The following is a 26,988-nucleotide window of genomic DNA, read 5'->3' on the forward strand; positions in this document are numbered from 1 at the left end:
AGCCTGCGAAGGGGAAACGTCTCGACATTCCAATCTGTACCCCTGGGATACTACTTGTAGGATCCAGGGGTCCTGTACGGTCTCAGCGCCATGCTGAGAGCTTGTCAGAAGCGGTGGAACGCTTCTGTTCCTGGGAATGGGCTGCCTGCTGCAGTCTTCTTCCCTTTCCTCTATCCCTGGGCAGATATGATCTTATAGGGACGAAAGGACTGAGGCTGAAAAGACGGTGTCTTTTTCTGCAGAGATGTGACTTAGGGTAAAAACGGTGGATTTTCCAGCAGTTGCCGTGGCCACCAGGTCCGATGGACCGACCCCAAATAACTCCTCTTCCTTTATACGGCAATACACCTTTGTGCCGTTTGGAATCTGCATCACCTGACCACTGTCGTGTCCATAACATCTTCTGGCAGTTATGGACATCGCATTTACTCTTGATGCCAGAGTGCAAATATCCCTCTGTGCATCTCACATATATAGAAATGCATCCTTTAAATGCTCTATAGTCAATAAAATACTGTCCCTGTCAAGGGTATCAATATTTTTAGTCAGGGAATCCGACCAAGCCACCCCAGCTCTGCACATCCAGGCTGAGGCGATCGCTGGTCGCAGTATAACACCAGTATGTGTGTATATACTTTTTATGATATTTTCCAGCCTCCTGTCAGCTGGTCCTTGAGGACGGCCCTATCTATAGACGGTACCGCCACTTGTTTTGATAAGCGTGTGAGCGCCTTATCCACCCTAAGGGGTGTTTCCCAACGCGCCCTAACTTCTGGCGGGAAAGGGTATACCGCCCATAATTTTCTATCGGGGGGAACCCACGCATCATCACACACTTTATTTAATTTATCTGATTCAGGAAAAACTATGGTAGTTTTTTCACATCCCACATAATACCCTCTTTTGTGGTACTTGTAGTATCAGAAATATGTAACACCTCCTTCATTGCCTTTAACGTGTGGCCCTAATAAGGAATACGTTTGTTTATTCACCGTCGACACTGGATTCAGTGTCCCTGTCTGTGTCTGTGTCGACCGACTAAAGTAAACGGGCGTTTTAAAACCCCTGACGGTGTTTTTGAGACGTCTGGACCGGTACTAATTGTTTGTCGGCCGTCTCATGTCGTCAACCGACCTTGCAGCGTGTTGACATTATCACGTAATTCCCTAAACAAGCCATCCATTCCGGTGTCGACTCCCTAGAGAGTGACATCACCATTACAGGCAATTGCTCCGCCTCCTCACCAACATCGTCCTCCTACATGTCGACACACACGTACCGACACACAGCACACACACAGGGAATGCTCTGATAGAGGACAGGACCTACTAGCCCTTTGGAGAGACAGAGGGAGAGTTTGCCAGCACACACCAAAAACGCTATAATTATATAGGGACAACCTTATATAAGTGTTTTCCCTTATAGCATCTTTTTTATATATTTCTAACGCCAAATTAGTGCCCCCCCTCTCTGTTTTAACCCTGTTTCTGTAGTGCAGTGCAGGGGAGAGCCTGGGAGCCTTCCCTCCAGCCTTTCTGTGAGGGAAAATGGCGCTGTGTGCTGAGGAGATAGGCCCCGCCCCTTTTTCGGCGGCCTCGTCTCCCGCTCTTAACGGATTCTGGCAGGGGTTAAATATCTCCATATAGCCTCCGGAGGCTATATGTGAGGTATTTTTAGCCAAAATAGGTTTTCATTTGCCTCCCAGGGCGCCCCCCTCCCAGCGCCCTGCACCCTCAGTGACTGCCGTGTGAAGTGTGCTGAGAGGAAAATGGCGCACAGCTGCAGTGCTGTGCGCTACCTTTAGAAGACTGAGGAGTCTTCTGCCGCCGATTCTGGACCTCTTCTTATTTCAGCATCTGCAAGGGGGCCGGCGGCAAGGCTCCGGTGACCATCCAGGCTGTACCTGTGATCGTCCCTCTGGAGCTGATGTCCAGTAGCCAAGAAGCCAATCCATCCTGCACGCAGGTGAGTTCACTTCTTCTCCCCTAAGTCCCTCGTTGCAGTGATCCTGTTGCCAGCAGGACTCACTGTAAAATAAAAAAAACCTAAGCTAAACTTTTCTAAGCAGCTCTTTAGGAGAGCCACCTAGATTGCACCCTTCTCGGCCGGGCACAAAAATCTAACTGGCTTGGAGGAGGGTCATAGGGGGAGGAGCCAGTGCACACCACCTGATCGGAAAGCTTTACTTTTGTGCCCTGTCTCCTGCGGAGCCGCTATTCCCCATGGTCCTTTCAGGAACCCCAGCATCCACTAGGACGATAGAGAAAAGTTCTTTATAGTGCCCATGTCTCCTGCGGAGCCCGTCTATACCCCATGGTCCTTACGGAGTCCCCAGCATCCTCTAGGACTTAAGAGAAAGAAAAAAAATCAAAGTATAAAATATCAAAGTAAGTGTGGAGGAGAGTTACTAAATTTAAATATTCAGTGCCTTGTCCTGCTAAAGCCGTCCATATCCCAAGAGTACTCCAGTGACCCCTAGTGGATGAAAAAGAAATGGATAGTGAGTTGCAGATCATTGAGCTCTATGGAGTAATGGACTGACCGTGCCCGCAGGAACATTAAAAAGAGGCAGATGTCAGAACAAGGACAGGAAAGAAGAACATGTTCCCTTTTCATCCGACTCTCTAAGCAGCTATGTGTCCAATCATTCAACAACATTTATCATCCTCTCCCCCATTCCCCTTGCAAACACAGAACAATGGGACACATTAATAAGAATTGTGTATAGTCATTAAGGGGATCCGGTCTATAGATCTACACTAAGAAGGTTACAGTCAATAGGTCGACATGCATTATGTTGACAGGGGCAAAATGTCGTCAGGGACAAATGGTCGAAATGACGAGGGTCGACAGGGATAAAAAGGTTGACGTGACAATGGACAACACCAGTTTTGTTTTGTTTTTTCATTTTTATCAACTTTTTCATACTTTACCATCCACGTGAACTACGACTGGGAATAGAAACCTGTGCCCGAAGCATGGTGAGCGATGCGAGCCATGTGAGGAGGCGTGGTACACTAATGGGGCTTGTTTGTGCAAGAAAAGTGACAAAACACAGAAAAAAAACAGGGTCTACCTTTTTTTGTGTTGACCATAAGCATGTCTACCATTAATAGTAGACCTATTGACTATAGACCTTTGTAGTTTAGATCTAATAATCCACACCAGTCTTTAGGTGTATCTCATTATGGTTTACAAACCCCTGATAAGGCCTGCACAGACCGTTATTTGATAATAACCTATACCTAGTTACTTAGGAAGCAAATGCTTGTTTGTAGCTGCTTCTACTTTGCCAGCTTATGAAAGACCAGGTACCATCTACATTGTACTGCAACCACAATAATGCTATACTTTCCTCAAACCATACAAGAATATAACTGATCTGTAGGTTTTGTAAAATTCTGGAATTAGGGGACAGAACAAAATGCTACGGACACATGCGGAGAGTTGCCATTGCAACGCCGTATTACTGCCAGCAGCAGCAATGGAACTCTCCACTTCGTGGCCCTATCTCACCCTAGATTTGTGGATTTATTTTTTTAATGCAGCTGGGGCTGTGCACAAAAAGCCTCAAAGTCGGCGGTACCTTAATTGCAGTATATAGCCTCACTGACACACACCTGCAAGCAAATCGCATCTAAACTGGATCCCTATGGAAGGAGGGCGATTAAACTACTGGTGATGTGCAGGGAATGTCTGGGTGCATATATTACCAATTAATATGGTACACCATTGTCCTGTGCACCCTCTACCTGTCAGAGGGTGTAATTCAGAGTTGATTGCAGCAGCAAAAGTGTTAGCAGTTGGGCAAAACCATGTGTACTGCAGGGGGGTCAGATATAACATGTGCAGAGAGAGTTAGATTTGGGTGGGTTATTTTGTTTCTGTGCAGGGTAAATACTGGCTGCTTTATTTTTACACTGCAATTTAGATATCAGTTTGAACACATCCCACCCAAATCTAACTCTCTCTGCACATGATATATCTGCCCCCCTGCAGTGCACATGGTTTTGCCAACTACTAAAACATTTGCTGCTGCGATCAACTCTGAATTACCCCCAGAGTCCCTTGGTCTGATTATTCTGGAGGCACTCCACAGCACATTACTAGTAAATGAATCGCTCTCTATGAGCTTTATTTAGAGCTGGGAATAAATCCAGTTACAGTAGAATATCTTCACTAACCATGCTGCAAATTTTCATTACAATCAGCCAGATTGGAGAGATAATCTGGCAGATAATTGTATAGTATATGTCCATCTTAAGTCTTCTATTAAAGGAAATAGTTTTTCTTAATAATTTGTAGATTTTAGGTTTCATTTAGTATTATGTGGAACCACAGCCAAAATGGGTAAAATCCAGCATGAGCATATCTCTTTTCAGTTTTATTTCAAAACATTTTCCCTAGTGCCATCATGGCAGCTTTCATTATCTCGCTGGTCTGTTTTTATTGGAAAAAAAAAAAAAAGAACCTACGATCGTGCAATAACACACGAGAGCCAGGATGAATTCCCAATCCCATGTGTTATCGTAGCTCGGACGGCTTCTTATCGCGGATTATGCTTCGGGTGCAGATTAGTGCATCGTATCGGCGCTAATTGGATAGCCCCGGCTGAATCCATTAGCTGCGGTAAGTTACTGCAGCTAACTGGATACTGGCCCTAATTGGGTGTGGCTCACACGCCAGCCTTGTATAGATATTCCCCAGTGTATCCGGGAGGATAGTGCATTTAACTGTAATGTAATGGTGTGCTGGGAATATATGCCAGTGTAGGGACTTGCAGAAAATGGGTGACTTGACGAGAGGGTGCAAGCTTAAATGCTTTGATCAAAATCCCCTCTGTTTTATTTACTACATACACCAGCGAATCCCAAATGAGGCCCTCAAGGTATCTCAACAGTCCAGGCTTTAAGGATATCCATGCATAGGCACAGATGACTTATTTAGTATCTCAGTCAGTTTGATTATACCATCTGTGTACAAGCAGGGATATCCCTAAAACCTGGACTGTTGGGGTGCCTTGAGGACCACGTTTGGGAACCAGTGACATACACAGATTTGCAGTGTAATATATTATGGTTAGCACCAACAGAAAAAGTCTCTGTTTTGTATGATGGTGAACATCAGCATGAAGGACTAAACAAGCTTTATAACAGCAACATTATCTGTCACCTTTTTCCTCCGTTACATGATGAAGTGACTGTACAACTTTCGTGCACTGCAGTAACAGGTTACATGATGGGAACTCTTCATCTACCACAATCTGTTCCACAGGCTGAAATTTTCCTTGCTTAAAAGAATTTAAAAAAAATATATACATCATTAACACTAAAGAAAATCATCAATGATAGACACAACCTATAACAAAATGCTTAGTGATAATGACGGGAGATTTTTATTATTTTTTTGCCTCTTCATGGCCAAACCAATTTTTGTGTTACAGAGGGTGTGCAACAACACACAGGTGCGAAGTGGAGTACAGTTCCCAAGGAAATATCTTTCTTGAAACTTTCCATTTTCCTACCCACAGGATCTTTTTAAGGACCTCCATCTTCCCATGGCTTAGTGGCCTTAATGCAAAGACCAGTTATAAGTATAGGTACCAACACCACCTCCAGCCTCCTCATTCTGGAAAGTATACATGCAAAGAAGTCTACTGAGATTAGGCCGACATCTGTCCAGCTGTTCCCATGCCAAACAGAGATCCTTAATAACCAGGTGTACTCCACAATACAGTCCCTGTCAGCTGACCCAACAATTCTGAGATAGAACACAAACGGCTAGATGCGTCATCACCCAGAAAGAGAAAAAGCGCCAGCCAATCAGCTCCTAGCTGTCATTTTTCAAACACAGCCTGTGCCATGGCAGTTAGAAGCGGATTGGCTGGTACTTTATTACTCTCCATTTTATCACGCTCCAAGCGATGACCCATCTTGTCTCTTAAGTCACTGCAATGTATATAAACTGCCAACAAAAGTCGTCCCACACTGATCTTATTATCCAGGACATTAACTATACAAATGGTTCAGGAGGCTGTAAAGTGGCCTCTCTGGGTTAAAGAATAAAGTTTCCACAATTCTCAGGAAAAGGCTGGTCACATGCTCCTACAAAAAGGCGATTAAACGTGCTGCTTTTCTGAAGTATATGGATAAGGAATAACTAACTAAAACACCAATTACAAATATGAAGTCTTGCAGTGAACAACAGAAGCAGCTATAAGGTTTCCCATACAGTATTCAGGCATCATGCCGGGCGGGTGGTCTTCAGTATGCCGACTGACGGGATCCCGGCGCACAGTATACCGGCGCCGGGATCCCGACAGCCGGCATACCGACACTTATTCTCCCTCGTGGGGGTCCACGACCCCCCTGGAGGGAGAATAAAATAGCGCGGCGCGCGTAGCGTGGCGCACGCCACCATACCCGTAGCGTGGCGAGCACGCAAAGGGCTCATTTGCGCTCACCACACTGTCGGTAAGCCGGCGGTCGGGCTCCCGGTGCCGGTATGCTGGTCGCCGGGAGCTCGACCGCCGGCATATCGTAGTGAACCCATGCCGGGCTATGCACTGTGAACCAGAGGTAACGCCATGTGTGCACCATACTGTATGCAAATGTATATACACACACACACACACACACACACAAGAAGCTAGGACCTTGTTGGCTACACAACCGTAACAACTAGCTTCCTCACGGAGAAACCCTGCCCCCTGGGAAAAAGCAGTGCCATAAACAGAGGGAACAAATAAACCACTAAACTATACTCACAACACTGGTTACCCAGCTAACAGCAAAAAACAAACAAAAACCCCAGGGATCACACTCGGCCATGTGTATTTTATCCCGAAATAGCTGCCTAGGACTCCACTTTTAGAAAATGAGCGGGTTCCACTGGACGCGCTATGATCTGACTGTGTGCTGCACCGCAGCTCCCAGTGTCTCCCTGCCTCCCCACCTGCCAGCACAGAGCGATGCTCTGCTATTTGAATCCAGGTCTCTAGCGACACCCCTGCATCCTCCTCTGGTTCTGCACAACTTCCCCACCAGTCACCCTGTGACTCTCCCAGCAGCATTGTTGCCCCATCAGACCCAGGATGTAGAGCTCACGCTCACCACGTGGAGCCCCTCCAGTAGCCTGCGCTCCATCCCCGACTACTTCAGTCAACTCTCTGCGCACAGGAAGCCAGGAGGTGGACACTGGCTAGAGCAGGAGGGAGCGTGAGCTCTACATCCTGGGTCTGAGGGACAAGCTGGGGCTGCAGCTCATCAAGCTCGAGGAAGACAAAAGTATCCCAGACACAGCCTTTCTGGTGACATGGCCGAGGGCCCCAAGCAGGAAGAAGGCGATAACTACTGTGCCCAGTACTGAGCCAACTGCTATCTATCCTTCCACCCTCCCCGCTCCCAGTGCTGTCCCAGCAGCTATCTACCCTTAATCCCAGCATTGCCAGCTCCTAACCCCCTTGTTGCGCCCCCCCCCCCTCTACCTACCCTTACTCCCTCCCTACAGCCTGCTCTGCCAGCTCCTAACCTACTCCTTTCCTAAGCAGCTGTATAGCCTTACTCCCTCCCTATCCCCAGCACTGCTTGCCCCCCCTCTTTGCCCCAACTGCCATCTGCCCTTATTCCCCCTCCCTTCCCCAACTGCTGCATGCCCTTATCCCTTCTACCCCAAGTGCTCCATGCTTCAACCCACAGCTCTACCACTGCCTGCCTCCAGCACTGCTACAGCTGCCCCTAATCCCACCTTCATCCCCCTGTCTGCCCACAGCAATTCACCTGCTGGCGATGTGAGAAATAGGCAATGTATTTATAAGCATTATCCATACTGAAAATATGAGTATGTGTAGGGCATGCAGGGTGGTCTGATACTGTGTGGGGAGGCATATGGGGAGCTCCAAAACATAAATTGCGATTGCAAGCAGAAACAGTGGAAAAAATAAAATACAAATGAATGAGTGATGAAATTACTTCCCAATCACCAGTATCCCATTGGTACACGTCCCTCACGATTACTCCTTTCCGCTGTATTCTGAGAGCCCTTAATAAAATCAGCCCTCCACAAACAGGAACTGGATTTGCAGAGCAGGCTGCAGCAGAACGCTATGTCGGGATTTACCCGCTCTGAATGCTGACACTATGTCAGCCTGCCACAATAGCAACCTCACAAATACTGGAGGGAAACCCGTATGTGAACAGCACAATTTATTTTTTGTAATTTTTTTGTTTTAAAATAACAGTTATGAACACAAAAAAAATACATTTGATGGACTTGTGTTTTTTTTTTTTTTCTTTCTTATTGGGGTAACTGGACTTGTCCGTGTTATAGCCTCATGACGCAAGAAATAAATATCTTTAGGAAGAAAGCCTGATCATGCAGCAATTATGTGCACCTCCTTTTGGGCGTGTAAATAAACTTTGGCACACGCGTTCTAAATAATTGTTGTGAAATGAGAGGCGTCTGGTAGAGCAGGTTATAAAAACCTCCTAAGATTCCTCTTATAGAGGAATAGGTGTTTCCCTATTGGTATACTGTAGAGGTGTGCTGACTGGTAAAGCGTTTATTTATAGCAATATATCATAGTATAATTACTATACCTCTTTGTCTGCTTTCATCAAATAGTAGATCACATAAAATAGAGGATCCACTGGTGTCGCATAAAGTAATCGGCCATCTAGAATACAAAACACAAAATATCAAGTGTCAAAGAAGAAGCCATCCAAAGATTAAAATAATAAAAAAAAATTATATATAAAATCACAGTCCATGAGAAAAATGCCAACGTTGTACTCCTCTTTGGCGTGTCATTTCCTTTCTCCTCTACCGAAAGGCCCAACACTGCAATCTTCTTCCTTCCTGCTAGGCCTGGTAACTACAACCAGGTATCACTGTTTTCAGTGCACCCATGTTGTAAACTATTCCATTCATTTGAACAGGAAGTTTTTGGATTGAACCCACCAATTATTTCGGGTGTAGTATGGTATGCCGGCGACCAGCATACCAGCGCCAGGAGCCCGACCGCCGGCATACCGACAGCGTGGCAGGCGCAAATGAGCCCCTTGCGGGCTCGCTGCACTCGCCATGCTGTGGGCACGGTGTTCTCCCTCCGGGTGGGTCGTGGACCCCCACGAGGGAGAATATCTGTCGGTATGCCGGCTGTCGGGATTCCGGCGCCGGTATACTGTGCGCCAGGATACCGACAGTCGGCAACCTGAAGACCACCCATTATTTCCACACAATGCTCACTTCAGAAGGGGCGAGGATCAGAGCTCTAGAGAGCTGGAGCCTTTATGGGCGGTCAACACCACATTGAAGGGAAATACGACTTCTCTTTCATTTTCAGTTATCATTTAGGGGGAAAAAAATGCAGATTTTAAGAGCTGGATATAAAATGTTTCATTTTCAGTATATATCACTATAGACACAATGATCTGAAAGAAACTTTCTTGTTGCACAATTTGTGGGAAGTGTTACTAGAGATAAGAATATTGTATGATAGTCGATAAGTGCTATATAATTAAAATGCACTTTCTACAGTACTGTGGATGGGTAAAGCTGGTCACACAGGATATACTGATCAGAAGATCCGGTCCCTGACGAAGGACCGTTACAGATATTAAGATAAGTCACATTTGTTTGACTAGTGGGTAAACATGTGTTACAGCGTCATCTACTATAAACTCAGCAGATTAGAAGTCAATAAAAAGTTAATTAATCGTAAAGGAGGCACAAACTCTTTACCCAAGGTGATAATAAATGCAAAACTGATTTAGAAAGGAATTGGAGACCGGGTTACGGTGTAGCTGATCCACATTTTTAACCTTATCTATATATTAATTCTGTAAGGTTTTTTTTTACTGCGAGACCTATTTTGAGAATTTAAAAAGATATGGTTGAGATGTTAAAATAAAGGTCTTACCATGTAGATGTGCCATTTGAAGAGAAAAAGGAGATTGTTGCAACATTTCAGTTCCCATGTAAAGTCTATGGGAGAAGCGTGCGCAAGCAATATAAACATTTGTTTACCTTGCAAAGGGGATCATTGCTCTTATCTACATAAGGCGCTCGGTTCAGTAGGAGACTTGGTGTGTGCATGGTGTTCTATCAGTCCTAAGATAAGTAAAAACTTTTGGGATTCTGGCCTCAGTCTCCTGGCCCTGTCAGGATTCCTGCATCGGAATCCTGATGGCTGTCGCATTCAGACTCCCAGCATCTTGACCACATACCAATCATACATGTTAGATACATAAAACTGAAACCATGTGCTCAGGGAATCGAAATAATAGTTACACTTGGATGATATCAAAAAAATGTCCCCACAACAACAGTGACATATTTATGGCAAAGGCGAAAACTATATAGATCAATACCTTTGGCAGAACTATATCTCTGGTCTTTACTCATTAGCAACGTTTGATCTAGAAAAGCATCAAGCAGCACATCAATGTTTGGCTAGCCAGCGACATTCTTCCCTCCACATTCTGAGAAAGGTCATTGGCTGGCAGAAAAACATTAGCATAGTCTGCACTTGACTCTTTTATGGATTAAACATCACTTTAGATTGAAGACGTGCAAGAATGTGATTATAAATTAAAATTGCAGTTTTTATATTTCAGAAAAATAAATTGATGATGAGACACACATTATCGTAATACAACCACTTAATAATCTCACCTTGCTGAACTGTTTGACCTACAAACCAAGAGCGTAATTCTTCATTGAAAGCTTTCACTTCACAGAGCTGCTGTCCATCGTTGACAAATAAGAACATGGCTCCTTCATCTATAGAGATGCAGGAACTGATATCAGTATATTTCACACTGAATGACTGCACTACAAACAAACTGAATAAACGTTAAATAAAATCGATCACTTCTTTACATAATAACCTATTACAGCACTTTTCATAGCTAACACTGTACATCAATAGTGACTGCAGGTTACGAAATAAATCATGTACTGTAGGCATAACAAGACATTCCAGAAACTCACGGCACCTGTAAACGGACTGCGGAGCTTTGCAAATAAAGTTTTTTCACTTGGCTTCTTGGCATCATCTTTTAGAGTTTCTGAAATTAAACAGAAGTTTGAAAAAAATGAAACGTGATCCAACAAGCTCACTTAGGCAAGGCCATCTTTACATTCTGGGGTAGATGTATGAATGCTCATTAGGGGGAGAAGCTTCCTGGGGGGTTAGCGGCTATACATTCACACCTTAGATATTAACTAAAAAAATGTTTCACCTTAATTAGATTATATATTCATTAATTTAGTATTAGCGCTGAACAAATGTTTCTTGTTTTATTAACACATTTAGAATACAAAGCAAAGAAGGTGATGCTCTCTACAAGAAAACATTTTTGTATTTGTTAACATTTTAAAAAAATTGGCACTGTATTCTGCAAATAAAATAATCCCATAGGTAGAAGCATCAAGCAGGGTATCGCTGCACCCGGAATTAAACTGAACACAATGTTCCCTGGTCATTTTAACACTTGCTGGCGATGTGGGTATACCTGCTCACGTTTAGTAGGAATGCCCCAAGACTATTGGCAAATGGTAAATACAATATGGATGAAAAGTGCGCGTGGAAAAACACCATCTCATTTAGGTTTCTAGCTGTTTTCATTCTATTAACATGTCCATTTTGAAACACATACACAGAAAGATTAAAAAAAAAAAATAAATAAGATTTTAAACCTACCGGTAAATCTATTTCTCCTAGTCCGTAGAGGATGCTGGGGACTCCGTAAGGACCATGGGGTATAGACGGGCTCCGCAGGAGACATGGGCACCTAAAAGAACTTTTCCTATGAGTGTGCACTGCCTACTCCCTCTATGCCCCTCCTCCATACCTCAGTTAGAGAACTGTGCCCAGAGGTGATGGACAATACGAGGGCAGGATTTTATAAATCCAAGGGCAAGATTTCTACCAGCCCACACCAATCATACCATGTAACCCGGAACATACATAACCAGTTAACAGTATGAACAAACAACAGTAGCGGTCCAAGACCGATTCCAACTGTAACATAACCCTTATGTAAACAACAAGTATATACAAGTCTTGCAGAGTTACCGCACTGGGACGGGCACCCAGCATCCTCTACGGACTAGGAGAAATAGATTTACCGGTAGGTTTAAAATCTTATTTTCGCTTACGTCCTAGAGGATGCTGGGGACTCCGTAAGGACCATGGGGTTTATACCAAAGCTCCCAATCGGGTGGGAGAGTGCGTATGACTCTGCAGCACCGACTGAGCAAATGCTAGGTCCTCATCAGCCAGGGTATCAAACTTGTAGAAAAAGTGTTTGACCCCAACCAAGTTGCTGCTCGGCAAAGCTGTAATGCCGAGACGCCCCGGGCAGCCGCCCAAGAAGAGCCCACCTTCCTAGTGGAATGGCCTTAACCGAATACGGTAACGGCAATCCAGCCGTAGAATGAGCCTGCTGAATCGTATTACAGATCCAGCGAGCAATAGTCTGCTTCGAAGCAGGCGCGCCAATCTTGTTGGCAGCATACAGGACAAACAGAGCCTCTGTTTTCCTAGTTCTAGCCGTCCTGGCTACATAAATCCTCAAGGCCCTGACTACATCCAGGGACCTGGAATCCTCCAAGTCACTCGTAGCCACAGGCACCACAATGGGTTGGTTCAAATGGATTGAAGAAACCACCTTAGGCAAAAATTGAGGGCGTGTCCTCAATTCCGCTTTATCAACATGAAAAATCAAGTAGGGGCTCTTGTGAGACAAGGCCGCCATTTCTGACACTCGCCTTGCAGATGCTAAGGCCAACAACATGACCACCTTCCAGGTAAGAAATTTCAACTCAACCTTGTTAAGTGGTTCAAACCAGTGTGATTTTAGGAACTGCAACACCACGTTCAGGTCCCATGGAGCCACTGGAGGCATAAAAGGAGGCTGGATGTGTAGCACTCCCTTTACAAAAGTCTGGACTTCTGGAAGAGAAGCCAATTCCTTCTGAAAGAATATCGAGAGGGCCGAAATCTGTACCTTAACAGAGCCTAATTTCAGGCCCTTATCCACTCCTGTCTGTAGGAAGTGGAGAAAACGACCCAAATGAAAATCTTCCGTAGGGGCGTTCTTGGTTTCACACCAAGACACATATTTTCGCCAGATACGGTGATAATGTTTTACCGTCACCTCCTTTCTAGCCTTTATTAGAGTAGGGATGACCTCCTCCGGAATCCCCTTCTCAGCTAGGATCCGGCGTTCAACCGCCATGCCGTCAAACGTAACCGCGGTAAGTCTTGGAACACGCAAGGACCCTGCTGCAACAGGTCCTCCCTTAGAGGAAGAGGCCAGGGATCTTCTGTGAGCATCTCCTGAAGATCTGAGTACCAGGCCCTTCGAGACCAGTCTGGAACAATGAGTATTGTCTGTACTCTTTTTCGCCTTATGATCCTCAACACCTTTGTGATGAGAGGAAGAGGAGGAAACACGTAGACCGATTGGAACACCCATGGCGTTACCAGGGCGTCTACTGCTACTGCCTGAGGGTCCCGGGACCTGGCACAATACCTCCGAAGCTTCTTGTTGAGGCGTGACGACATCATGTCTATTTGAGGAACTCCCCAAAGACCCGTTATCACTGCAAAGACTTCTCGATGAAGTCCCCACTCTCCTGGATGGAGATCGTGGCTGCTGAGGAAGTCTGCTTCCCAGTTGTCCACTCCCGGAATGAAGACAGCTGACAGAGCGCTTACGTGATTTTCCGCCCAGCGAGGAATCCTGGTTGCTTCCGCCATCGCGGCTCTGCTTCTTGTCCCGCCTTGGCGGTTCACATGAGCCACTGCTGTGACATTGTCTGATTGAATCAGAACCGGTAGGTTGCGAAGAAGACTCCGCTTGTCGAAGGCCGTTGTATATGGCTCTTAGCTCCAACACGTTGATGTGTAGACAGGACTCCTGGTCTGACCACAGTCCCTGAAAATTTCTTCCTTGGGTGACTGCTCCCCATCCTCGGAGGCTCGCGTCCGTGGTTACCAGGATCCAGTCCTGAATTCCGAACATGCGACCCTCCAGAAGGTGAGCACTTTGCAGCCACCATAGAAGAGACACCCTGGTCCCAGGGGACAGTGTTATTTTCCGATGTATATGTAGATGGGACCCGGACCATTTGTCCAGAAGGTCCCATTGAAAAGTTCTTGCATGGAACCTGCCGAAGGGGATGGCCTCGTAGGCTGCCACCATTTTCCCCAGAACATGAGTGCATTGATGAACTGACACTCTTTTTGGCTTTAGCAGGTCTCTGACCATGTTCTGGATGTTCTGGGCTTTTTCCAATGGGAGAAAAACCTTCTTTTGTTCCGTATCCAGTATCATACCTAGGAACGTTAGTCGAGTTGTCGGAATCAACTGTGACTTCGGTAGATTTAGAATCCAACCGTGTTACTGGAGCACTCTCAGAGAGAGTGTCACATTGCTCAGCAATTGCTCTTTTGATCTCGCCTTTATCAGGAGATCGTCCAAGTATGGGATAATTGTGACTCCATGCTTGCGCAGGACCACCATCATTTCCGCCATTATCTTGGTGAAAATCCTTGGGGCCGTGGAAAGCCCAAACGGCAACGTCTGAAATTAGTAATGACAATCCTGTACAGCGAATCTCAGGTACTCCTGATGGGAAGGATATATGGGGACATGAAGGTAAGCATCCTTTATGTCCAGTGACACCATAAACTCCCCCTCCTCCATGATGGCAATTATCGCCCTGAGCGATTCCATCTTGAATTTGAATCTTTTCATGTACAGGTTTAGGGATTTTAGATTCAAAATAGGTCTGACCGAACCATCCGGTTTCGGGACCACAAAGAGGGTTGAATAGTACCCTCTTCCCTGTTGGTTCAAGGGAACCCTGATAATTACTTGCTGTTGACACAGCGTTTGAATTGCAGCTAACACTACATCCCTGTCTGGGGTAGAAGCTGGTAAGGCCGACTTGAAAAATCGGCGTGGGGGCACCTCTTCGAATTCCAGTTTGTAGCCTTGGGAAACTATTTCCAACGCCCAAGGATTCAGGTCTGAGCTGACCCAGACCTGGCTGAAGAGTCGAAGACGAGCCCCCACCGGTGCGGACTCCCGCAGGGGAGCCCCAGCGTCATGCAGTGGGTTTTGTAGAAGCCGGGGCGGACTTCTGTTCCTGGGCACCAGCCGAAGCAGGTGTTTTTTTCCCTCTACCCTTACCTCTGGCAAGGAAGGAGGATCCCCGACCTCTTCTGGACTTTTGTGACTGAAAGGACTGCATCTGATATGTTGGAGTTTTCTTCTGCTGTTGGGGAATAAACGGTAAAAAGTTAGATTTACCTGCGGTAGCTGTGGAAACCAGGTCCGCCAGCCCATCACCAAACAACACGTCTCCCCTATAGGGTAGAACCTCCATATGCTTTTTCGAATCCGCATCACCTGTCCACTGGCGGGTCCATAAGGATCTTCTCGCTGAAATAGCCATGGCATTGGCTCTGGAAGCCAGTAATCCAATGTCCCTTTGAGCGTCTCTCATATACAAGACTGCGTCTTTGATATGGGCTAGAATTAACAAAACAGTATCTCTATCCATGGTATCAAGGTTGGCCGACAGGTTATCTGTCCAGGTTGTAATTGAGCTACATACCCATGCCGACGCAATTGTCGGTATTAGCAAAGCTCCAGTATGTGAATAAATAGACTTTAAAGTAGTCTCTTGCCTGCGATCCGCAGGATCCTTGAGGTCCGCTGTGTCTGGAGACGGTAGCGCCACTTTCTTTGATAGGCGCGTTAAAGCCTTGTCCACAGTGGGAGAGGATTCCCAACATACCCTGTCCTGTGTAGGGAAGGGGTATGCCATATTAATTCTTTTGGGAATCTGCGGTCTCTTATCCGGAGTCTCCCAAGCTGTTTCAAAAAACTCATTAAGTTCATAAGATGGGGGAAAGATTATTATCTGTTTCTTTCCCTTAAACATGTGTACCCTCGTGTCAGGAACAGAGGGTTCATCAGCAATATGCAACACATCTCTTATTGCTATAATCATACATACATAGTAACATAGTATCTGAGGTTGAAAAAAGACAATTGTCCATCGAGTTCAACCTATTTGTGGTCTCCTATGCATGATGATTTGACTAAAATTTCTGACTGATGCTGCTGTCAGCCGTTACATTTTATCCCTATTTATAGTAACTATAATGCATGACTATGCACCATACCCCTGGATATCCTTATCCATTAGGAATTTATCTAACCCCTTCTTAAAGGTGTTGACAGATTCCGCCATTACAACTCCCTCGGGCAGGGAATTCCAAACATGTATTGTCCTTACCGTGAAAAAGCCTTTACGCCGTATTGTGCGGAATCTCCTCTCCTCTAACCTGAGCGAGTGTCCACGAGTCCTCTGTGTTGATCTAACCAAAAACAGGTCCCGCGCAAGCTCTGTGTATTGTCCCCTTATATATTTGTAGATGTTGATCATATCCCCTCTTAGTCTCCGCTTTTTCAATGTAAACATGCCTAGTCTTTCAAGCCTTTCCTTGTATTCCATCGTCTCCATGCCCTTAATTAGTTTGGTCGCCCTCCTCTGTACCTTTTCAAGCTCCAGGATATCCTTTTTGTAGTACGGTGCCCAGAATTGTACACAGTATTCAAGGTGTGGCCTCACTAGTGATTTATATAACGGGAGCATAATACTCTCGTCCCTAGCATCAATACCCCGTTTTATGCATGCTAATATCTTATTAGCCTTCTTTGCTGCAGTCCTACTTTGGGTACTACTGCTTAGCTTGCTATCTATGAGGACACCCAAGTCCTTTTCCAGTACAGAATACCCTAATTTTACCCCATTTAGTAGGTAGGTGTAATTTATGTTCTTGTTACCACAGTGCATTACCTTACACTTGTCTGTGTTGAAGCGCATTCTCCATTTGGCTGCCCATGCTTCTAATTTAACTAAGTCGTTCTGAAGAGACTCGGCATCCTCCTCTGTATTTATAGCCTTACACAATTTGGTATCATCTGCTAAAATTGACACCATGCTCTCTAGACCTTCTGTTAGGTCGTTAATGAAAATATTGAACAATAGCGGTCCTAATACTGAGCCTTGCGGCACACCACTTATTTTTTCAACTTGGACTGAAGTGCTAAGAATTTACTCACCGGTAATTCTATTTCTCGTAGTCCGTAGTGGATGCTGGGAACTCCGTAAGGACCATGGGGAATAGACGGGCTCCGCAGGAGACTGGGCACTCTAAGAAAGAATTAGGACTACTGGTGTGCACTGGCTCCTCCCTCTATGCCCCTCCTCCAGACCTCAGTTAGGGAAACTGTGCCCGGAAGAGCTGACACAACAAGGAAAGGATTTGGAATCCCGGGTAAGACTCATACCAGCCACACCAATCACACCGTACAACTCGTGATAACTATACCCAGTTAACAGTATGAATAACAACTGAGCCTCACTGAACAGATGGCTCAGAACAATAACCCTTTAGTTAGGCAATAACTATATACAAGTATTGCAGACAATCCGCACTTGGGATGGGCGCCCAGCATCCACTACGGACTACGAGAAATAGAATTACCGGTGAGTAAATTCTTATTTTCTCTGACGTCCTAGTGGATGCTGGGAACTCCGTAAGGACCATGGGGATTATACCAAAGCTCCCAAACGGGCGGGAGAGTGCGGATGACTCTGCAGCACCGAATGAGCAAACTCAAGGTCCTCCTCAGCCAGGGTATCAAACTTGTAGAATTTTGAAAACGTGTTTGATCCCGACCAGGTAGCAGCTCGGCAAAGTTGTAAAGCTGAGACCCCTCGGGCAGCCGCCCAAGAAGAGCCCACCTTCCTCGTGGAATGGGCCTTCACAGATTTAGGATGCGGCAGTCCAGCCGCAGAATGTGCAAGTTGAATCGTGGAGCAGATCCTCCGAGCAATAGTCTGCTTAGAAGCAGGAGCACCCAGCTTGTTGGGTGCATGCAGGATAAACAGCGAGTCAGTCTTTCTGACTCTAGCCGTCCTGGAAACATAGATTTTCAGGGCCCGGACTACATCCAGCAACTTGGAGGCCTCCAAGTCCCCAGTAGCCGCAGGCACCACAATAGGTTGGTTCAAATGAAATGCTGATACCACCTTAGGGAGGAATTGGGGACGCGTCCTCAATTCTGCTCTGTCCATATGGAAGATCAGATAGAGGCTTTTACAGGACAAAGCCGCCAATGCTGACACCCGCCTAGCCGAAGCCAAGGCCAAAAGCATGACCACTTTCCACGTGAGATATTTTAATTCCACGGTCTGAAGTGGCTCAAACCAATGTGATTTTAGGAAATCCAACACAACGTTGAGATCCCAAGGTGCCACCGGGGGCACAAAAGGGGGCTGAATGTGCAGCACTCCCTTAACAAACGTCTGAACTTCAGGCAGTGAAGCCAGTTCTTTTTGAAAGAAAATAGACAGGGCCGAAATCTGGACTTTAATGGAACCCAATTTTAGGCCCATAGTCACTCCTGACTGTAGGAAGTGCAGAAAACGACCCAGCTGAAATTCTTCTGTGGGGGCCTTCATAGCCTCACAGCAAGCAACATATTTTCGCCATATGCGGTGATAATGCTTTGCTGTCACATCTTTCCTAGCTTTTATCAGCGTAGGAATGACTTCAACCGGAATGCCCTTTTCCATCAGGATCCGGCGTTCAACCGCCATGCCGTCAAACGCAGCCGCGGTAAGTCTTGGAACAGACAGGGCCCCTGCTGTAGCAGGTCCTGTCTGAGAGGCAGAGGCCAAGGGTCCTCTGAGATCGTTTCTTGCAGTTCCGGATTGGCCAAGACGGACTTGGTACCCGGAACGATGAGTATAGTTCTTACTCCTCTCTTTCTTATTATCATCAGCACCTTTGGTATGAGAGGAAGAGGAGGGAACACATAAACCGACTGGTACACCCACGGTGTCACTAGAGCGTCCACAGCTATTGCCTGAGGGTCCCTTGACCTGGCGCAACATCTTTTTAGCTTTTTGTTTAGGCGGGACGCCATCATGTCCACCTGTGGCCTTTCCCAACGGTTTACAATCAGTTGGAAGACTTCTGGATGAAGTCCCCACTCTCCCGGGTGGAGGTCGTGCCTGCTGAGGAAGTCTGCTTCCCAGTTGTCGACTCCCGGAATAAACACTGCTGACAGTGCTATCACGTGATTTTCCGCCCATCGGAGAATCCTTGTGGCTTCTGCCATCGCCATCCTGCTTCTTGTGCCGCCCTGTCGGTTTACATGGGCGACCGCCGTGATGTTGTCTGACTGAATCAGCACCGGCTGGTTTTGAAGCAGGGGTCTTGCCTGACTTAGGGCATTGTAAATGGCCCTTCGTTCCAGAATATTTATGTATAGGGAAGCCTCCTGACTCGACCATTGTCCTTGGAAGTTTCTTCCCTGAGTGACTGCGCCCCAACCTCGGAGGCTTGCATCCGTGGTCACCAGGACCCAGTCCTGTATGCCGAATCTGCGGCCCTCTAGAAGATGAGCACTCTGCAGCCACCACAGCAGAGACACCCTGGCCCTCGGGGACCGGGTGATCAGCCGATGCATCTGAAGATGCGATCCGGACCACTTGTCTAACAGATCCCACTGAAAGATCCTTGCATGGAATCTGCCGAATGGAATTGCCTCGTAAGAAGCTACCATCTTTCCCAGGACTCGCGTGCAGTGATGCACCGACACCTGTTTTGGTTTCAGGAGGTCTCTGACCAGAGACGACAACTCCTTGGCCTTCTCCTCCGGGAGAAACACCTTCTTCTGTTCTGTGTCCAGAATCATACCCAGGAACAGCAGACGCGTCGTAGGAACCAGCTGCGACTTTGGAATATTCAGAATCCAGCCGTGCTGTTGTAGCACTTCCTGAGATAGTGCTACTCCGACCAACAACTGCTCCCTGGACCTCGCCTTTTTAAGGAGATCGTCCAAGTATGGGATAATTATAACTCCCTTCTTTCGAAGGAGTATCATCATTTCGGCCATTACTTTGGTAAATACCCTCGGTGCCGTGGACAGACCAAACGGCAACGTCTGGAATTGGTAATGGCAGTCTTGTACCACAAAACGGAGGTACACCTGGTGAGGTGGGTAAATGGGGACATGCAGGTAAGCATCCTTGATGTCCAGTGATACCATGTAATCCCCTTCTTCCAGGCTTGCAATAACCGCCCTGAGCGATTCCATTTTGAACTTGAACCTCCTTATATAAGTGTTAAAGGATTTCAAATTTAGAATGGGTCTCACCGAACCGTCTGGTTTCGGTACCACAAACATTGTGGGATAGTAACCCCGTCCCTGTTGAAGGAGGGGAACTTTTATTATCACCTGCTGGAGGTACAGCTTGTGAATGGCCGCCAACACTACCTCCCTGTCCGGGGGAGTAGCTGGCAAGGCTGATTTGAGGTAACGGCGAGGGGGAGACGTCTCGAATCCAGCTTGTATCCCTGAGATACCACTTGTAGAACCCAGGGATACACCTGTGAGCGAACCCACCGGTCGCTGAAATTCCGGAGATGGGCCCCCACCGCACCTGGCTCCACCAGTGGAGCCCCAGCGTCATGCGGTGGATTTAGTGGAAGCAGGGGAGGATTTTTGTTCTTGGGAACTGGCTGTATGGTGCAGCTTTTTCCCTCTACCCCTGCCTCTGGGCAGAAAGGATGCGCCTTTAACCCGCTTGCCTTTCTGGGGCCGAAAGGACTGTACCCGATAATACGGTGCTTTCTTAGGCTGTGAGGGAACCTGAGGTAAAAATGTCGACTTCCCAGCTGTTGCTGTGGAAACGAGGTCCGAGAGACCATCCCCAAACAATTCCTCACCCTTGTAAGGCAAAACCTCCATGTGCCTTTTAGAATCCGCATCACCTGGGTATGAGAGGCAGAGAAGGGAACACATACACCGACTGGTACACCCACGGTGTTACCAGAGCGTCCACAGCAATCGCATGAGGGTCTCTTGACCTGGCGCAATATCTTTGTAGCTTTTTGTTGAGGCGGGACGCCATCCTGTCCACCTGTGGCCTTTCCCCACGGTGTACAATCATTTGGAAGACTTCTGGATGAAGTCCCCACTCTCCCGGGTGGAGGTCGTGTCTGCTGAGAAAGTCTGCTTCTCAGTTGTCCACTCCGGGAATGAACACTGCTGACAGTGCTAACACATGATTTTCCGCCCATCAGAGAATCCTTGTGGCTTCTGCCCATCGCCATCCTGCTTCTTGTGCCGCCCTGTCGGTTTACCTGAGAGACCGCCGTGATGTTGTCTGACTGGATCAGCACCGGCCGGTGTTGAAGCAGGGGTCTAGCCTGACTTAGGGCATTGTAAATGGCCCATAGTTCCAGAACATTTATGTGTAGGGAAGTCTCCTGACTTTTCCATAGGCCTTGGAAGTTTCTTCCCTGTGTGACTGCCCCCCAGCCTTGAAGGCTGGCATCCGTGGTCACCAGGACCCAGTCCTGTATGCCGAATCTGCGGCCCCCTAGAAGATGAGCACTCTGCAGTCACCACCACAGCGACACCCTGGCCCTTGGAGACAGGGTTATCCGCCGATGCATCTGAGGATGCGACCCGGACCACTTGTCCAACAGATCCCACTGGAAGATCCTTGCATGGGACTTGGCGAATGGAAATTCTTCGTAAGAAGCTACCATCTTTCCCAAGGCTCGCATGCATTGATGCACCGATACGTGTATCTGTATTAGGAGGTCTCCGTCTAGAGACGCCAACTCCTTGGACTTCTCCTCCGGGAGAAACCCTTTTTATCCTGTTCTGTGTCCAGAACCATACCCAGGAACAGTAGACGCGTCGCAGGAACCAGCTGCAACTTTGGAATATTCAGAATCCAGCCGTGCTGTTGTAGCACTTCCCGAGATAGTGCTACTCCGACGAACAACTGCTCCCTGGACCTCGCCTTTATAAGGAGATCGTCCAAGTACGGGATAAGTACTTCGGCCATTACCTTGGTAAATACCCTCGGTGCCGGGGACAGACCAACGGCAACGTCTGGAATTGGTAATGACAATCCTGTACCACAATTTTGAGGTACACCTGGTGAAGAGGGTAAATAGGGACATGCAGGTAAGTATCCTTGATGTCCAGTGATACCCTGAAATTTCCCAGGCTTGCAATAATCGCCCTGAGCGATTCCATTTTGAACTTGAACCTTCGTATATAAGTGTTCAAGGATTTCAATTTTAGAATGGGTCTCACCGAACCGTCTGGTTTCGGTACCACAACATTTTGGAATAGTAACCCCAGCCTTGTTGAAGGAGGGGTACCTTGATTTCACCTACTGGAAGTACAGCTTGTGAATTGCCGCCAGTACTACCTTTCTCCGAGGGCAGCAGGCAAGGCTGATGTGAGGCAACGGCGAGGGGGAGTCGTCTCGAACTCCAGCCTGTATCCCTGTGATACTACTTGCAGAACCTATGGACCCACCTGTGGGCAAGCCCACTGGTCCCTGCAGTTCCCGAGACGCACCCCCACCGCACCTGTCTCCACCTGTGGAGCCCCAGCGTCATGCGGTGGACTCAGAGGAAGCGAGGGAAGATATTTGATCCTGGGAACTGGCTGACTGGTGCAGCTTTTTCCTTCTTCCCTTGTCTCTGTGCAGAAAGGAAGCGCCTTTGACCCGCTTGCTTTTTACTGAAGCCGAAAGGACTGTACCTGAAAATACGGTGCTTTCTTAGGCTTTTATGAGGAAACCTGAGGTAAAAAAATTTCTTCCCAGCTGTTGCTGTGGATACGAGGTCCCAGAGACCATCCCCAAACAATTCCTCACCCTTATAAGGCAGAATCTCCATGTGCCTTTTAAATGCAGCATCACCTGTCCACTGCCGGGTTTCTAATACCCTCCTGGCAGAATGGACATTGCATTAATTCTGGATGCCAGCCGGCAAATATCCCTCTGTGCATCCTTTATATATAAGACAACGTCTTAAATATGCTCAATGTTAGCAAAATATTATCCCTGTCTTAGCGTATTAATATTATCTGACAGGGTATCAGACCACGCTGCAGCAGCACTATTTATGCTGAGGCAATTGCAGGTTTCAGTATATAACCTGAGTGTGTAAATACAGACTTCAGGATCGCCTCCTGCTTTTTATCAGCAGGTTTCTTCAAGGTGGCCATATCCTAAGACGGCAGTGCCACCTTTTGACAAACGTGTGAGCGCCTTATCCACCCTAAGGGATATCTCCCAACGTGACCTATCCTCTGGCGGGAAAGGGTACGCCATCAGTAACTTTTTAGAAATTACCAGTTTCTTATCGGGGGAAACCACGCTTCTTTACACACTTCATTCATTCATCTGATGGGGGAACAAAACACTGGCTGCTTTTTCTCCCCAAAAATAAAACCCCTTTTATGTGGTACTTGGGTTCATGTCAGAAAATGCGTAACACATTTTTCATTGCCGAGATCATGTAACGGATGTTCCTAGTGGATTGTGTATATGTCTCAACCTCGTCGACACTGGAGTCAGACTCCGTGTCGACGTCTGTGTCTGCCATCTGAGGTAACGGGCGTTGTTTGAGCCCCTGATGGCCTTTGAGACGCCTGGGCAGGCGCGGGCTGAGAAGCCGGCTGTCCCACAGCTGTTACGTCATCCAGCCTTTTATGTAAGGAGTTGACACTGTCGGTTAATACCTTCACCTATCCATCCACTCTGGTGTCGGCCCCACAGGGGGCGACATCCCATTTATCGGCCTCTGCTCCGCCTCCACGTAACCTTCCTGATCCAACATGTCGACACAGCCGTACCGACACACCGCACACACACAGGGAATGCTCTGACTGAGGACAGGACCCCACAAAGTCCTTTGGGGAGACCGAGAGAGAATATGCCAGCACACACCAGAGCGCTATATAATGCAGGGATTAACACTATAACTGAGTGATTTTTCCCCAAATAGCTGCTTGTATACATATATTGCGCCTAAATTTAGTGCCCCCCCCTCTCTTTTTAACCCTTTGAGCCTGAAAACTACAGGGGAGAGCCTGGGGAGCTGTCTTCCAGCTGCACTGTGAAGAGAAAATGGCGCCAGTGTGCTGAGGGAGAAGCCCCGTCCCCTTTTCGGCGGACTTTCTCCCGCTTTTTCTGTAATACTGGCAGGGGTAATTTTACATCTATATAGCCTCTAGGACTATATATGATGTATATTTGCCAGCCAAGGTGTTATTTATTGCCCTCAGAGCGCCCAACCCCCCCCCCCCCCAGCGCCCTGCACCCATCAGTGACCGAAGTGTGAGGTGTACTTGAGGAGCAATGGCGCACAGCTGCAGTGCTGTGCGCTACCTTGGTGAAGACCGAAGTCTTCTGCCGCCGATTTTCCGGACCTCTTCGTGCTTCTGGCTCTGTAAGGGGGACGGCGGCGCGGCTCCGGAAACGAACACCAAGGTCGGGTCCTGCGGTCGATCCCTCTGGAGCTAATGGTGTCCAGTAGCCTAAGAAGCCCAAACTACCACCTGTTAGGTAGGTTCGCTTCTTTTCCCCTTACTCCCTCGCTGCAGTGAGTCTGTTGCCAGCGATCTCACTGAAAATAAAAAACCTAAATATACTTTCTTTCTAGGTGCTCAGGAGAGCCCCTAGTGTGCATCCAGCTCAGCCGGGCACAAGAATCTAACTGAGGTCTGGAGGGGGGTCTCAGTGGGAGGAGCCAGTGCACACCAGGTAGTCCTAAAGCTTTCTTTAGTTGTGCCCAGTCTCCTGCGGAGCCGATAATCCCCATGGTCCTTACGGAGTCCCCAGCATCCACTTAGGACGTTAGAGAAATATTGTTACATCCAGATGTCATGTTTCTCTTTATCATACGTGGCAGAAAAACTTTGTATGTATACCAACTTTTGGCACTTAAAGATCTTACAATAATAAACCAAGTGGTGGCCTCCCTGCTCTGACACCCCTTCCTCTGGCTTCCCCCCTGGGTCTCTCTGCAGCCACAGCACCCCTCTCCCTCCCCCCCCCCCCCCTCTTCCCCCCGATTGCAGCTTGTGATGAGTTTCAGGAGCTGCAATGATGAATAGATGCCTAACATGGTCCTCTAGGCACCCCAACGGCCCAGGTTTGAAGTATATCCATGCTTGCTCACAGGTGACTTAGGGGTCTGTTCATGCAGCAGAGAAAAGCCCTGTTTTGCGTTAAACAGGGCTTTTCTCTGCTTACTGTAATTCACAGAGCGGGTTACCACGGAGAACGTTATTACTTCTCCAGCGGTATCCCTGCTCTGTGCTGGAATCGCAGTACCATACACTTGTATGGTATCTGCAATTCATGTAGAGCTTTCCGCTTCTCTTCTCTGTGCCGCTTCGCCACCTGAGGATGGCGTAGTATCTACCTGCCTGACGCTAAGCCTGTTCTTTCCCCTTCTTCGGTACTAGCCACTCCGTCCCGCAAGCTCCGCCCCTTTTACCCAGCTCGCACTGCTTCCGGCTTGTGAGGAATCTCCTTAGCAACCACTTGACGGGCAGCTCGCCAAGCATGAGGTGCGCATGCGCCAGAGGCAGATCGGCGTGGTAGGCACGGCAGAAGCAGAGAAGAGGACATCGTGGACAGCCAGTTTAGCACTACGTGACAGAGTTCAGGAAGGGATTAATGAATTGCGGTAAAGAGAAGTTAAAAACCCGCACATACGAATGCGATGCTTGGTGATAAGTTAGACCAAAACATTGCATTTGTACATGAATAGACCCCTTAGTAACTCAGTCAATTTTCTTTAACCATCTTTGCTGAGCTATGGATATATTTAAAACCTGGACCGTTAAGACAGCATTTGAGAACCTCTGGCCTACAGCACAGGGATAACCATTGGTATCATTATATACTTCCAGGCGGTGACCAGCCTATTCACTGCGCATGAACAGCAATCAGGTTACGCATGCGCATTGAGGCATTACTAACCGGAGGAAGGGGAGGAGCCTGCAGCTTGCTGGGAGGGGTCACCGAGATGGTGTTAGCCACCTGTCAACATAGCCACCTTTCACCATCACTACAGAGAAGTATTGTACAGATAAACAGTAGCTGTAATAAATAGCTATTACTTTGTTCCCACTTAGGGGGGTATGTAGTAAGTAGTGATAAAAGTGGAGAAGTGAGCAAGTGGAGAAGCCAATCAGCTGCTCTGTACACTTTTACAGTATGCAAATTATAAATGTTACATCAATGCTGATTGGTTGCTATAGGCAACTTCTCCACTTATCACCGCTTAGTACATGCCCAAGAAAGTTTTCAAAGGATTTATGGCTGACAACACCTTAATAGGCAGCTGACATTTTAAAACATTGACCATCAATACAGTGCAGAACACTGAACTCAAAAGGAGTACAGCTGGAGGGGATAATGAGTAACATAGCATTACACCCTGTGTGCAGGCGGCGGGGCCCCAGCCTGTGACCGGCCACTGTGCACACAGCAGCCACATGCACTGGCTCTATCCGGAGATGTGTTACATGGGACAATGGGCATCCCAGGAGGAGTACCTGGAGCTATCAGCACCCACTGGTCGCTCTGCACATCCCCGAGCCTCTTCCTCCTGGACAGCATGGTCTCAGATCACCATAAGCCCACAGCACTGCCCACCACCGCGCCGCCTGCTGCCCGAGCACTGAGACTTGGCGCCCTCCCGGCCATACTACTGTGCGGGAGGGGAAGGCTGACCCCTGCTACCGCTAATAGCGCTGACTAGTCGGACCAGGGCCACACAGCGCGGGGATAAGCCATACACTGATATCACTGCTATAAGCCACTTTATTCAGTGGGGGATTTGGATAACAGCGTCCTCCTGCCAGGCGGCACAGCGCAGGCGCCCCCGCAGGGAAGGAGAGATGGTACGTGCCGAGCATGGACACATTGTTGCAGGAAATAGAAGCAGCAGCGAGCAACCCAGTGCCGGCTTCCTGTGTGACTGCGGTGCACTGTAGCAGCGCCGCCGGCTTATGTACCAGACCCTCCAACATGACCCGCCCCACTAGGTACAAAATG

The 26,988-nt window shown here is 47.6% G+C and overlaps 1 protein-coding gene across 2 annotated transcripts in view; it reads right to left on the reverse strand.

Moving 5' to 3' along the window:
• RNASEH2B (ribonuclease H2 subunit B) overlaps positions 1–26,775 on the reverse strand; it is a 95,808-nt gene extending 69,033 nt beyond the window's left edge. Inside the window, exons 1-5 of one of the 2 annotated variants that reach the window (XM_063951963.1) lie at positions 26,487–26,775; positions 10,998–11,069; positions 10,675–10,782; positions 8,598–8,674; positions 5,173–5,290 (exon numbers count right to left, since the gene is read on the reverse strand). In XM_063951963.1, the coding sequence (XP_063808033.1) occupies positions 5,173–5,290; positions 8,598–8,674; positions 10,675–10,782; positions 10,998–11,069; positions 26,487–26,550 (439 nt within the window). In that variant the 5' untranslated portion in view covers positions 26,551–26,775. The remainder of the gene's footprint in view (positions 1–5,172; positions 5,291–8,597; positions 8,675–10,674; positions 10,783–10,997; positions 11,070–26,486) is intronic. The other variant, XM_063951962.1, reaches the window with a different exon arrangement.
• Positions 26,776–26,988: the final 213 nt, after the last annotated feature.

This window comes from Pseudophryne corroboree, chromosome 2, assembly GCF_028390025.1.
Source record: "Pseudophryne corroboree isolate aPseCor3 chromosome 2, aPseCor3.hap2, whole genome shotgun sequence".
Classification (NCBI taxonomy): domain Eukaryota; kingdom Metazoa; phylum Chordata; class Amphibia; order Anura; family Myobatrachidae; genus Pseudophryne; species Pseudophryne corroboree.